General features: G+C 44.3%; 1 protein-coding gene across 18 annotated transcripts in view; it reads left to right on the forward strand.

The window, feature by feature from the left end:
* The window catches only part of Fhl1 (four and a half LIM domains 1), a 62,138-nt gene extending 48,791 nt beyond the window's left edge, over positions 1-13,347 (forward strand). For 5 of the 18 annotated variants that reach the window (XM_006527802.2, XM_006527803.1, NM_001077361.1 and 2 more), the window contains 6 exons: positions 7,990-8,171; positions 9,145-9,319; positions 9,878-10,047; positions 10,465-10,651; positions 11,240-11,439; positions 11,845-13,347. In XM_006527802.2, coding sequence (XP_006527865.1) covers positions 8,016-8,171; positions 9,145-9,319; positions 9,878-10,047; positions 10,465-10,651; positions 11,240-11,439; positions 11,845-11,928 — 972 coding nt within the window. In that variant the 5' untranslated portion in view covers positions 7,990-8,015 and the 3' untranslated portion in view covers positions 11,929-13,347. Of the gene's footprint in view, positions 1-6,527; positions 6,584-7,730; positions 7,838-7,989; positions 8,172-9,144; positions 9,320-9,877; positions 10,048-10,464; positions 10,652-11,239; positions 11,440-11,627 lie in introns of those variants that run through there. The other 13 variants (XM_017318381.2, XM_030251223.1, NM_010211.3 and 10 more) reach the window with 8 other exon arrangements.
* The last annotated feature ends 1,321 nt before the right edge of the window (positions 13,348-14,668 follow it).

Below are 14,668 nucleotides of genomic sequence, written 5' to 3' on the forward strand. Positions count from 1 at the left end.
ATTTATTGATTAGTATTGTTTTATACCTTATTTTACATTTCAGGATGTCTTGGGAAACTTAGATATAATGTGATATGAGGAATGAAGTTTGATTTTGTTGTTTGGTCTGGGTTGTTAGGAAATTTTGGGGTCATTCATCTCTACAGTACTTGAAGTCTAACGTAAGGCATTTAGGGAAAGGGAAATTGAGTATGGAGAGGGAAGGAGGATTATATTTGTAACTAAAGTATCCATAAATGACTTAAGATGTCTTCCTTTTTTCCAAACAATATTCTTAATTTTTCTAAAGAATCAGTTATGTGTCTTTTTGTCATGGAAAACATAGTATTTGTTATTCTTAGCTGAAAATGTTTCCTGTCCCTTAAAAACCATGAGTGAGGGTTTCCTCGTGTTTTATAGCCTGGCATTAGGGATCCTTTCGGCCCTAAACAAGATGCCTATGAGATAGGGGCTGGAGGCTGGAAGCCCAGTGCTGTGAAACTATTGCACTGTCTGTGTCACTGCCTAAAGCCAAGAGTGGAGCTGTTTTTCTGCTGCCCTCGGCTCCTCTGCTTGGCGCTGGGGGAGACAGATGGGCAGAAACCAAACACTTGCTCCTGTCTCCCAAATTTCAGGTTATGGGACAAAGTTACTACTGATGGTAGTCTTTTTATTTATTTATTTTTATTTTTTTATGTTTGGAAGTTTGATGTTTGAAACTTGGGATTGCCTGTTGATATTATTGACAATAGAAATAGCTTTTGAAGAAATTCCTTTTTCAGTATGTCCAAGCACATGTAGAGCGGTGGAGTTGCCCACTTAAGTAATACACACTCCTTGCATTGTTTCTGTGTTTAAAAGCTGTTTGATGATTTTTCTATAACCCTCAGAGATTGTTTTACCAATATGGATTGGTACCACATGTCTGAGGTGGTGATTATCTGCCAACCCATCAGCTGGACCAGTTTCCCTAATGGGCCTTGACTCCACATCAACTGGTAGATTAGTTACAATTGGATTATCTAAAAATATTACCTAAGCTCTTAGGTGATAACAAAAACAATAATGATAATGATAATAATAAAATAACAAAAATTGTTAGAACAGTTTTAATACTTATTATATGATTTTTATAAATTAAGAACTAACAGTGTGCTTTGTGGTAAGTTCATTGGTCCATAGAAGCAGAGAAGAACTACTTTCATAGAGGAGAGAGAAGCCCTCACAGAAGGAAACTCAGTGTTGTTCTGAAATGGGCTTTGGTTGAGCAACAGGAAGGCTCAGGTCTTTGGATTTGAACTCATTTTTTCGTAGCCATCCACACAAACGGGACATTTTAAGGGCAAAGGTGTATACTTTCAGCATTAAACATTTTTTGTCTGAAAAAACCCCATCAATTTAATTTCTGTTACTCTTTGGCTTTTCAAGTCAAGGTCCATGAATAGAGTGTAGAGAGAATTCAGATTATTTTTTATTATCCTGCAGTTACTAGTTCTCTTCACAGGCCAACGAACTATCTCATACACCTGCTACCCCCTCCCTTTTTTTGTTTTTCGACACAGGTTTTACTGTGTAGCCCTGGATGTCCTGGAACTCACTCTTGTGGACCAGGCTGGCCTGGAATTGAGAGATACACCTGCCTCTGCCTGCCAAGTGCCCACTGCCCCTCCCTCCTTTTAATGCTAAAAATGGAAACTAAGAGTTGGGAGAAGAGGAGAGGAATTGAAGAGAAGTGCCTTCTTAAAATCCCAGACAGACAGAGTGGTATTAGTTCACAGCTTTGTCCGATGGAAGAATAAACGCAGATATGGTTTCATTTAATAATCACATATGCAGCCCTTCTTACACTAGACATGAACTAAAATGGTGTTATCTGTGCATCAGTGACTCAAAAGAGCTTTAATTTTTTTTAACAAATTGTGGCATTCTAGAGACATTGCCAGTAACATTGGATCATTGTGTTCATTTTATATTTTTAAGCAATAATAATGATAATAATAATAATAAAAAACTCTTGCTGAATTTTCTACAAAATTTTCAGCTCTGACTCATAAGTTCCATTTCCCCGAGACTATTTAGGTGTTTATTCCCAAATGTCTGACAACACCCCCAGGTGTGTGTTAGCGTGTCTGTCACACAAGTGTCCTATTCATCAGCTGAGCTTCTATTTGTTGAATGTTCTGAGGAGTGCACTATGTCCTTTTCTCTGGAAGCCAACATTTATTGCTATGGCACCGATGTGTTGCACTGAGCAATGAGCTGGCTTTTGTTTTCCCTCTGGGTGGTGTTCAGTGTTTGCTTGGTTAGAGCAGTCAGGCAAAGCACACAGAGAAAGAAGGGTGCCTAGATAGAGCACCCACTTTCTTCTGAAAAGTTCATTTGAACCACTTGGTTTGAGGGACAAATGAATATTATTAGCAAGAAAGACTTTAGAAAGTATATGAAACCCCAAACAAGACTTTATGACATACAAATCTTCTTTAACAGGTGTACACTAAGAAAAGTGCTTGAGTTAGTGAATATGCAGTTGCTCTTTGTTTCTAAGTATTAGTTGGATATGTATATGATTCAGTGTGAAGCTAGGTCATTTTTCTCTTGTGTGTATACACATCTGTGTGAGACTGCTTAAGTGTGTGTGTACATGTATGTACATGTGTGTATATGTGTATATGTCCCCATACGTGCATATGTGTGCTTATAGAAAGGCCAGTAGTCAGTGTTGGGTGTTTTCGGTTGTTTATTTTTGGAGGCAGGGTCTCTCACTGAACGTGGAGTTCAGCTTGGCTGGCTGGCTAGGACAAGATTCAGGCTCACACCAGTCCACCTTCCTTTTTTATGTGGGTTCTGGGGAGCCAAAGTCAGGTCCTCATGTTCACACAAGCATTCAACTGAGAGATCCACCCCTCCACTCTCTAAATTCTGTTTTTGAGATACTGATGTTTCTATAAGCACCTTTTGGCATGCTGGATATAAATTAAGTTCGTTCATTCTCTCTCTCTCTCTCTCTCTCTCTCTCTCTCTCTCTCTCTGTCTCTCTCTCTCTCTCTCTCTCTCTGGAGGGGGAAGCATACTTATTAAATGAACAATGATGTTTCCTGAGAAAAGTCAGGCTGACACCATAGAATGGCTAGGTAACATTTGATCACCTAGCTAGATTTTAACTGTATTAAGCTAAGCATCCAGAATTACTTTCCTTAAACATATTTGTACCAAAGATATCTTAGAAAAATCAGATGACAGTTCACATGACAGAGAGGTATTGTTTAGATGTGGGGACCTTAGGATAACGGGAGGTGAATTTTAAAATCAGGACATAGTATTTTGTTTTTAAACTCAGGACCTAGTATCAGGTTCATTTACCTGTAAACGTAGGAAAGAATTTGGTTCATGAAAGAGAAAAAAAAAGTTCTCCCGAAAGGAAAGCCAGTATTGCCTAGAAATAGAGGCTCAGATCATTGGACCAGAATCCATTCCGAGCGCCTGTCCACACACTGAAGTTTTAGAAGGTCAGTGGGGATGACCGTTTCCCATCTGCCTGCCAGTAGGGCACAGTGAATAATTTCTATATATAAGGTCCTGAACTAGGTTCCTGGGCTTCCATTATGGTGGCAGAGACATCACTTCCATGTACAAATGAAGGCTACGCTGAGATTAAAATTCATTAAAGAAGGTGCCCTCAGACACAGTGTCTCCAGAAGAAGCAATAAGGGAAGCGGCAGTGTCAGTGCATGTAGCAGTATTTCCATTTCATGGTAGATGACCTTTCCAAGTTAAAAACCATTGTAGGTCAAAGCAAAGGTGTCTAGAAATTTGTGGGGTGTAAAAGGTTGAACATTTCATGTACTTAAAAATTGCTAAAGGAGTAGATTTCTTTCTTAAGGGAGAAATGCTGAAGAGCATGACACTCAGCAAGAGTAGAGAGCCCACCAAGGAGGTTGGTTCCTTCTTCTCTCTGCTGATTTCTAATGAAGGCGAGGGGTAAACCACCAGCTTCTCCTCTCCCATATGACTCCATCTTCCTTGGCACCCACCACTTAGAACATGTATTCTCCTTTAGGAACCTTTGTGCCAATACTGTTGTTTGTCCTTAGCACCTGATGTTAATTCCTGTGAATGTTTTTGTCTTGAAAAAGTACCTATATTTTATGTGAGGTTTTGGTGCAGTGACTATCTCACCAGAAGCAATATATTACTCCAGTTTTGTATGTAGTAAAGCATATGCTATAAGGCTTTGCAATCGTTTTGTACCAAATAATCATATAGTTAGAAAAAATGAGAGGTTGGATAATTTAGGTTGCCCAAAGTTTCACTTAGATTTTTTTGCTAAATAAAGTTAATGTATTTAACATTACTACATACTTTAAGTATTTCCAAATTGTTTGTGCATTTGAGGAGGAATCCAACATTCCTAGACGTGCCTATTTTATCTTGATTAATAGTTGTTTCCACACATAGAAATGACTTGAGTCAACTGTTAAAAATCAGTCCTAAAATAGTCCCTTTGAAATCCATCTTCTCCAGCTGCATACAGAGTCTGGCCTCAAGTATATTGTGGTGGGGAATCTGAGGTGATCCTCATTTCTCCTGCTTTTAAAATAGAAAAATATAGCCAGGTGGTGGTGGCACACACCTTTAATCCCAGTACTCTGGAGACAGAGGCCAGCCTATTCTACAGACAAGTTCCAAGGCAGCTAAGGTTATAAATCCTGTCTTAACAACAAAACAACAAAAAACAAGCAAGCAAACAAACAAAAAAATCCTAAAAAGATGGACAGCCAAAAGCCAAAACTTAAAAGCACTGAGATTTGAGGACAATTTTGCTAGTACCATTAACTTGGAGTTGGCTCATTTCATGTGTCTTTGGCGTGCTTTAGAAACCTGTGTTAAAGGAATGAACAGGAGGTGTGTATTTTCATTGATGGATATTTCTAATACACTTTGGTATAGGCATGTCTATACCAACCTGCAGACTACATGCATCCCAGGATAGCTATAAGTGTGACTCTGCACATTTGTGCATCAAAGCACCATGTCACATTGTCAAAAGGCTGGAACCTTGCTCTTAGGCTTGGCAGGTATCTGTCTGGTACTCTGAATCGTAATGTAAACTAGCCTTTTCTTAAAAACCTCTAGATACCAGCTCATGCCTGTAAAAATCTCAACATGTAGGAGGTCTAAGTAGAAGGTTTACTACAAGTTCATGACCAGTCTTGGCTACAGCATTAGACTTTGTCTAAAAGCAAAGTCAAGACAAAACCACTAGATACCTATAAATGAAATTTGCTGTGTTTTCTAGCATTTTATTTCTTTTTGTGTGACCCAGCACCTATTTTAACCATAAAGGGAGTGCCCAGCAATACCAAAAGGTAGGACTCCTTTTAGGTGGGAATCAGTACAGTTCTTAAATAGAAAAATATTTAGAATCCATTACGGCTTTTCTAGACATTAAGAGAGTGATAGTAAACAAGAAATAGACAACTCAGTAAGGGAGAATGTTTGCTTTTCAAATATGGATGATGGAATTGCTGGGCTGCACAAATTCTGTTTCCTTGCCATTGGCACTTAGAGTCACTGATCATTTGAGTTCCTTGTACTTAGTCTTTTGTTTTATTTAGTTTATGGTTTAAAAGATTAAAGGATTAAAACCAGGGACTCATGCATGTTAAACAGAGATCCTGCCCTTTTATCCCCAGCCTTTTAAAACTTAGAAAAAAAATCACAAGGTGGCGGTTTGATTCAGTTGCAAAGGCTAGCTTTGAATTCCCTCTATAGAGCAGATAGGCCTTGAACCTCCATCCTTCTGTATAATCCCCCTGAGGAGCAGGGATTACAGGTCTGTACCACCGGACTGACCTGGCCCCTACCTGGCTGGCATCTAAAGAATCAGTTGGGTTTTCAAATGAGGTCTTAGAAAGAAAGCCCATCTTTGTTGATGTACACAACCATTGTACAATTTCCACATGGCAGAAGAAAACAAATGGGAGAGACCAGTTCAAACAGATGGAAAGGGGTTTCCCACAGGCAGTCATGGCCACGGGTACTTGTGCCTGTAAGCCACAAGAAGTTGGAACAGATGCCTCAAAGTTACTTGGTAACTCAAGAAAATCGACTGGGCTTCCTTGTGTGTGTGTAGTTTGTGTTTACCTCTATACACAAGGGAACATGGCTGGGGATTTTAGAGAAAAGCCCAAGCAAGAGCGATTCTCTCATTTTCCCTATTGACTTGACAGCGATACAACTGTGCCAAGCAAAGGTCGTTATACAAAAATGTCCCTCATTTACTTCTTGTGTCACTTCTCTGACATGAGGGGCCTGGGTAGTGGATGTGTCAGTGGACTTTGTGTTTGTTCCATGGCCCCACCTTCCCTTGCGGAGAGAGACTGGCATAAGAGACTGACAGTCCAAGTGAGAGTTCACCAGCCTCAGCCCAAGCGCGTTCCCAGACAAAGGGTGTGGTTTCCTTAGCTCACTCTGCTATTTGGTTGCCTATGGCAGCAGAATCCAAACAACTTGGACATGTGGTTGCATTTAAAAAAAAAAAAAAAACCTGGGAATAGAACCCAAAGCAGGAGTTTGGGGCCATTCAGTTGGTGGAAGAGCTGCGGTGAGTACAGACAGGCAACTGCTCATTTCTCTCCCCATTCTTTCTCTAAAGTACATGCAGGATGAATAGTTTCAGTTCAAATGGTTTCAGTTCTTGTGTTTCTAACACAAATTAAATAATTGCTGTCTATTTGCTTATGCAAATTCCTTTTCTAATGGGAGAAGAAAAATTAGCATATGTGTGAAGAAATTGGGAACTAATAGAAACCCTTCCTGGTGGCAGGATTCTCTAGAAAAAAAAATGGTTTGGCAAAGGGACTGGCAGCAGAAGACCTTAGCAGGGCTGTGGGAGTCTGTAGGCTTGTTACTTACAGCTGTCTGGGGCCACAGCTGGGATGCTGGTGGGGAGCGAAAGGAGTTTGATCATATGAGGGAGGAGGAGGTTCTTGGAATGGCGACTTTAGCCCTTTGCAAAAGTCAGTTTTCCAGATTATACTTAAAACTTTTTTTTTTTTTTTTTTTTTTTGCTGTTTAGAGCAGCAGATATGACAAAAGGTAATACTTGCATAGCTAGGCCAGCCCTCACTGTCTGGATCTGAGAGAGATTTGATTTTGATGTGTCACAAAACTCTACTTCACTGTGACAAATCCTTCATAATTGCAGAATGAGCCTGTTGGCCAAACTTCAGCCACCAAGAAAATATCTGGGACAAAACTGTCTGGGCTCTTTCCAAGGACTGAAGCTGCTTCTGTCCACTTAAACATTTGAAACAAGTTCATGAGGGCTGCATGGGTGCCTGGGGGTAATGACTTAGCTGTTAAGTTTCTGTTCGGATGACTAGAACTGTATAGACAGGAAGGAAGTGAGACCACCCGAACATATTTGCCCCCACCCTAAAAGGTGACAGAATATGAGGTCAAAACTGGCAGGGAGGCTTCTGGCTGGCTGTGTGGTGGGCCCCTGCTGTGCCCCATTCTTTTGAAGTGTCGGTGCAAGGCAGTAGAACATGGCATAGACCAGTGGATGCACGCAGTACACCTGCCCTGCCCAATAGTCTTTTTTTCCTGCTCCACCTTACCCTCCCATTCCCCTTTCCATTCTTGGTTACTTTTCAACCCTGGATGAATCTCCCAGAATCCCTCTGTGTGGTGACCTTAGCCTAAGGTCTGGCCCACTTGTCCTCTGAGTCAGCAGCGTGATTTCTGACATGTCCCTAGGGAATTACTGGCCCCTTTACATGTGATACTTAGAGTTCAAATCAGAGGCCTTTTCTTCCTGGGAGCCATAGTGAAGTATCTGTTGCTGTGACACTTGGTAATTAGCCAGGCTTAAATGGAAGCTGGACCCTGAGGACTCAGGGTTTTCCTAGCTACTTGACAACAGTGCCCTGGGACCTCCAGGGCTGTCTATGGCAGAGTGTCCTTGTGTTTCCCTTACTCATTTGTCCTGCTTGCTTGTCCCTACAGGTCCCTCCAGCTATAAGGTGGGCACCATGTCGGAGAAGTTCGACTGTCACTACTGCAGGGACCCCTTGCAGGGGAAGAAGTACGTGCAGAAGGATGGCCGTCACTGCTGCCTGAAGTGCTTTGACAAGTTCTGCGCCAACACCTGCGTGGACTGCCGCAAGCCCATAAGCGCTGATGCCAAGGTAACTGTTGTTGCTGATGGGGAAACGGGACCGGCTGGGTGGGCTTCAGGTGTATTCCTGCAGCCTTGCCAGCAACGCTGCCAATTTGAATTCTCATCACAGCAGCCTTAAGTACTTGAGGCAGGTGCTTCTGATGTCCCTAGCTTAAAAAAATCTATAATATGGACATTGGACTCGATGGCCTGCTAAGGCACTGCCAGCTCTTTCATAGTATAGGTTTAATGGCCTTTAGCCGAAAAGCTTAGCAATAGAAGTGTTTAATTTTGGATTTCTTATTTTATAATACTTCTACATATTTAATGAAGGGTACTAAAATGATACTCAAGTCTAAACACAAAATTCATTTACATTTCATATATACATAGCCTGAAGGTGATTTTATATAGAGTTTTTGTCTTTCAAATTAAATATAATTCTATCATTTTTCCCCTTTCCCTTTTTTTCCTCCATCCTAATTTGGGCATCCTCCAGTTCCCGCATGCTTTCTCTCAAGTTCACAGCCTCTGGCCTCCTTTCCCTTTACTGTCTGTGGAATGTCATTTCTGTGCTCTAGCTGACGGGACTGGAAGGGTCTTACTTTTCCCAGGGACACAGAATAAACTGTGTGTTGTGCTTTGACACTGTGACCGTGACCTGGCCCACGAGATCAGATGTGTCCTTTTCTCCTTGTGAGATCTGTCTGTTAACCCGTTTACGCTTGAGATTCCGGAGCCTTTTGGATTTCAGGCTTGGGCTGGGGGCTCTCCCCCCTCCTCTTATGTACTTTGGGAACTGTGAGGCTTTCGTCTTCACTCCAGTGCTACTCTTCCTGTTACTCCTAAAAGCACTCAGCACAGGGCATCCCCACATGGAGGGGGCTGACATTGGCGTGAGTAGTTACCTGGCCCTGGAGAACCTGGTCTCTGATGGTAAGGCTACTGCCACTGGCCCCAGTGCCCCTCACAGTGGCCACCCTGCTCTGCTTGATGTCCAGGAGGTGCATTATAAGAATCGCTACTGGCACGACAACTGCTTCCGCTGTGCCAAGTGCCTTCACCCCTTGGCCAGTGAGACCTTTGTGTCCAAGGATGGCAAGATCCTGTGCAACAAGTGCGCTACTCGGGAGGACTCCCCCAGGTGCAAAGGGTGCTTCAAGGCCATTGTGGCAGGTACTGGCCCCCTCCCACCCTGAAGGCAGACATGCTGTGTGCTTGCTTGTCATGGTGGGGCTAACTTTGCTGTGAGCTGCTTTGAGATTTTAGCATATATATGTACACATATACATACGTGTATGTATGCGTACATATATATGCTCGCACACACGCACACACTCGGAGACTAACGAGCACTGGAGAGAACAGTCTGTGGCCAGAGAATGAAGTGAGAAGTATGTAGCATTTCCTCCTTTGGGCGTAGTAAGTGATCCATGCATGCTTCTTCCTCAGGCGTTTTTGGGTTAGGCAGACCCGTAGTGAAACTTATTAAGTCATTGCAATGGTGGAAGTGGGGCGTGGGGCTTCAGGTACCTCTCCTAAATGGTCCTGCCAGGATCCCCACCTGTGACAGAGCCCGGGGTTGGCATGACTGCAAGTAGCACTCAGATAGGATGAGGCCACTGACTGCAGGGCCCTGCATCCCCTCACCTCTGGGGGTGGGCTGGGGAGCTGAGTGGATGCAGCCCCCTGCAGAGCCTGGCAGTGGGGCTATCACATTGTTTCCCCCTGCAGGAGACCAGAACGTGGAGTACAAGGGCACCGTCTGGCATAAAGACTGCTTCACCTGCAGCAACTGCAAGCAAGTCATTGGGACCGGAAGCTTCTTCCCGAAAGGGGAGGACTTCTACTGTGTGACTTGCCATGAGACCAAGTTCGCCAAACATTGCGTGAAGTGCAACAAGGTATGTTGTGGTAGGTTTGCATCAAGTGCTGTTTCCCTGGAGGTTGGCAGTTTGCAGAGCACTTGCACACACATTATCTCATTCCATCTTCATGATAGCCCTGTGACGTAGGAATTATTGTGCCCATTTTACAGACGAGGAGCCGAGGCTTAGAAAGCAGTGCCACAGCTGATTGTCTGTGTCTCTCTATTCTGAGCCGGCAGCCCTGGCTCTGGAGGCCTGTGGCCTCCACTTTATTCCTTTCCAAAGAGGCGCACCTTGTCTAGGCCTTGGTCTCCTCATCTGTAAATTGGGGATAATAATAGCACCTTCCTCCCATGGCTGTAGTGCTAATGAAATGAGATACTGTATCCCGAAGCATCCAGCACAGTGCCTGGTTGTTGAATCTGAATCCCGGTGCTACACTCCCTGGTCTAGGCCATCACATCTGGAGGAATCACTTACCAGGATCAGCCCTGGCATGCCGAGTGCTTTGTGTGTGTTACCTGCTCTAAGAAGCTGGCTGGGCAGCGTTTCACCGCTGTGGAGGACCAGTATTACTGCGTGGATTGCTACAAGAACTTTGTGGCCAAGAAGTGTGCTGGATGCAAGAACCCCATCACTGGTAGGCTAAAGAGTCCTTGCTAAGTCTGCCAGGCTAGGTTTTGCGCATGGTAACCATCTCTCATTTTCCTGGCGTCGGTTCCATCCACAAAAGGCCTTAGACAATGTCCTTCTACCCCTACCATTGTGGCCCTAAAGGCCTCTCCAAATAGTTTGGATTGTCTCCCAGGCCAGGTTAACCCTTGCAATGCAGAGCACTTCCTGACTACTGTTGACCAACTAACCATGCCAGGAGTTCACAAACCTGAAATCACGGCAGTGCACAGGGGTGAAGGGTGTGGGGCAAGAGGAAACAGGTGGGAGGAGCTAGTGGGGGTGGGTGGGTGTTAAGAGGGAATGGGGAGGGTTAGGGAGGCTGGAAAGCTATAACCTGGCTTTATACCACCCCATAATGGAAGGCTAGAGCAGAGGGGTCTGCTAGCAGGGTCATTTTTATTTAATTTTAATTTTCTTGTGATCATAAGCAAAGCTAATCACTTCATTCCTCATCTTGCGGCCGCGATCCACGTGCCCTGAGCCCTTTCCCAATTTTCCCATCTCCCTGGGGAGCCTTGAAATGTACATTTGAGAAGACTTTTGCCATCCTCAGGGAAAAGGACTGTGTCAAGAGTGAGCCACCCAGTCTCTAAAGCTAGGAAGTCCCCAGTGTGCCACGGGAAACGCTTGCCTCTCACCCTGTTTCCCAGCGCCAACCTCCGGGGCAGGCATCCGGGTGGAGAGAGGACTTGTCCCTCGTGGGTGGTGGTTCTTTATAGAAAAAATCGAAGCTTAGCAGCTCCTCGAGGCCCGGTAAGTGTACACCCTACAAACAGCCCAAGGTTGCCTCCTGGTGGCCACTTTGATGTCATGGCCCTGACTTATAAAGACTTGTTATGCTGGGAGGTCGGTGTTCGTCACAGAGCTATAGTGGTGGTGGTATGGGAACAGGGGTTCTTTAAATCAAGGAAGCCATTAGCTGAGCTCTGGCATCTTTTCAGGTCCTTGACAGCCATAGAAGGGTTGCGGCGGCGCGGGGGACAGTGGCGGCGCGGGGGACAATGCGCGGTCGAGTAGAGGGGAGCAGAGAGCCCGGCAGACACTGACTGTGTGCCTGTCGGCTCTATGAACGGGCAAGTTGTCATTTTATCTCTGACTCCTGGCTTCCTCATCGGTCTTCATTCAGCTGTCTTTCTGTTTTCTTGTGTTTTCCCACAGGGTTTGGTAAAGGCTCCAGTGTGGTGGCCTATGAAGGACAATCCTGGCACGACTACTGCTTCCACTGCAAAAAATGCTCCGTGAATCTGGCCAACAAGCGCTTTGTATTTCATAATGAGCAGGTGTATTGCCCTGACTGTGCCAAAAAGCTGTAACTTGACAGGGGCTCCTGTCCTGTAAAATGGCATTGGAACCATTCTTTGTGTCCTTTGCTCCCTCCCTCCCTCTGTACCATCCATAGGGCAAGAGTGGGCTTTCACCTCTTTAAAGTTGCTCTTTCCGTCTTTTCTCCCATTTTACAGTATTAATCAACGAAGGACACACAGTGATCATATTAAGATTTAGCAAAGAGCAACCTTGCAGCAAAAATAATTTCTCTGTTGCTGCACTGGAAAAACAAAACCTTAGACTGACTCTTCTGCATGTTTCTCATAGAGCAGAAAAGTGCTAACCATGTAGCCACTTCACGATGTAAACGAGAAGCATAGGCGATAAAGCTCCCACTGAGACACCTTTGGGGCTCAGTCTGGATGCGCTGTGCGGTCACGTGACTGCGGTGTAAGAGTTGCAGCGGCTGCTCCAACTCCCTTCTCGCCTTCTCTGGGCAGTTAAGAACTTGCCAGAATGCATGGTTTAACTTCCTTATCAAAACTCTGACCTTCCTTCTGTTCTTTTGTGCTTTCACACGACTAACACAGATTTCCAGAGAATTAACATTTTGAACTTTGTTGTAATTCTCAAGTGACTTTTCCCCCATACTAACATTTGACTCCCTTACGTGGCGTGTTCTCTGAGCGTTCCTACTTTAAAGCATGGAACACACAGGTGATTTGAAGCATCTAAGCAGATCTGAGAAAACGAGCCTGTTTCAGAACAAACTCACCACAGTGACTACTTCGGAAGCTTAACAAGACTAACTCTCCTGTCCTTTTTAATTTTTTTTTTTAAATTTTGTTTTAATGAGTAGTAAAATAGTTTATGGGTTTGGAAACTTGCATGACAATATTTGAGCCTCCTCAAACGTTCCTGCAGTTTTGAGATTCATCCTGTAGACATGACAAAAACTCTAGAGCCGCAGCTGAGCAGGCACAGGGCTGTCATCAAAGTAGGGACAAGGTGAAGTCCTTGTAACATAACCGTTGTCTGCTCTTTGTCTGCATCCAGGAAGAGTGCAAAGTCCCTTTGCTTGTGATTCTTAGAACTTTCCCTCCAGAATTGCAGTTAGACTCTGGGGCTGTCGGAGGTGGTCGTCATCCTTCACAGGCAGGACTGGGTTTTCACCCCCTTCTCTGAAACGCAGGATTGCCTCCTTAACTGTACTCTCCATTTTATTACATATATAACGAGCCAATATCAAAGTAAAGATGTAATGAAAACACACACTCATATATTACTGTAGGAGTGGTTATAGATGCCAACACCTCATTTCCATATTTGTCATTAGCTGTTTCCATCTACTGTTTGATTGTATCCTTACAAAAATAAAGCAGCATAGAAAGAGCACGCCTCCTGTCTTTTTATTCTGCCCAAGGAAGCATGAGAATGTAATAGACTGCTACTCCAGAAACTTGGGGACCTTGCTCCTGACTTCAAGGAAATAGTTAACTGCAATGTACAAAGCTGTAGGACCACTCTGGTCCAGTTTTCAAAACAAAAACCGCTTCAGGGTGTTTCCTGGATTTTCATGTCCTACAAAAGGCAAGAACTTACAATTCTTGCTTGAGCAGGATGGGTAGGAAGGGAATCCCAAATAGGGCCGCTTGAGGAGGCATTATGATTCTTCTTCCCTCTATTCCGTTCCCATTGGCTCTCTGGAGCCCAGGACTCCTGTGTTGTATCATCACCCCGTCCTCCCTACCTTGACCTGGCTTGTGCTTTGAGCCCAAGTCTTATGTTGAGAGACAGGGAAGAGCAGGCTGGCCTGAGATAATGCGCAACCCACGAAGTCAGAACACCTGCAGCTCATATTCTTACCCACACCCTTTCTCTGCCCCAGGGGTTAAGAGGGCCCAGGGAGCCACTGGCAATGGGTGCCTGCTCTGCTCACTTTCTGGGCCCAGCCCTTCCTCCCACAGGACGTTCCTAAGGCCTCGGGCACTTTGCTAAGCTACATTTCAGTTAAAGGTGGGTTGTGGGGGTGGCAAAGCGTTAGGCTACCACAAGCCCCTGGTAAATTTTTTTAAAATGTTCTTTTTAGTGGATGTCAGAATCTTGAGAAATAATGGGGTCTCCTGTTCAACCGAAACATAGCCCATCTGGGACAAGAGTTGAAACTTGTCAGAATCTACCTCAAGCCTTCTTCTTGTGCTGACAATTGAGAATGTGGACCATCCCCTCTGGTGTGTCTCTTTTTAGAGAAATTACCTGTGGAAACACCTTTAAACCAGTGAAGAGCATACATGTAGGTTTCTGAGGCCATGCCTCTGCACCACAGCAGCCAAAGAAAAGCTACGCTGGGGCCTGGAGAGATGGCTTAGCGGTTAAGAGCACTGGATGCTCTTTCAGAAGTCCTGAGTTCAGTTCCCTGCAACCACATGGTGGCTCACAACCATCTGTACTGGGATCTGGTGCCCTCTTCTGGTGCGTAATCATAAATAAAAAATGTAATTAAAAAAAAAGTAAGAAAGAAAAGCTACACTGCCTAAAATACCCAAACCCATCTCTTCCACTTAGTCCACAGTCTGCAACATAACAGCCTTCCATCCCCAAGAAACAGATCCACCAGGCATCTGTCTCTGCAGTTGCTTGCCCCTAACACTGATCTTAAGAAGCAAACAGGTCCTACACACTGGGTCTAATCTCACTACAAATGCTGGGCCCACTT

Source organism: Mus musculus, chromosome X, assembly GCF_000001635.26.
Source record: "Mus musculus strain C57BL/6J chromosome X, GRCm38.p6 C57BL/6J".
Taxonomy (NCBI): domain Eukaryota; kingdom Metazoa; phylum Chordata; class Mammalia; order Rodentia; family Muridae; genus Mus; species Mus musculus.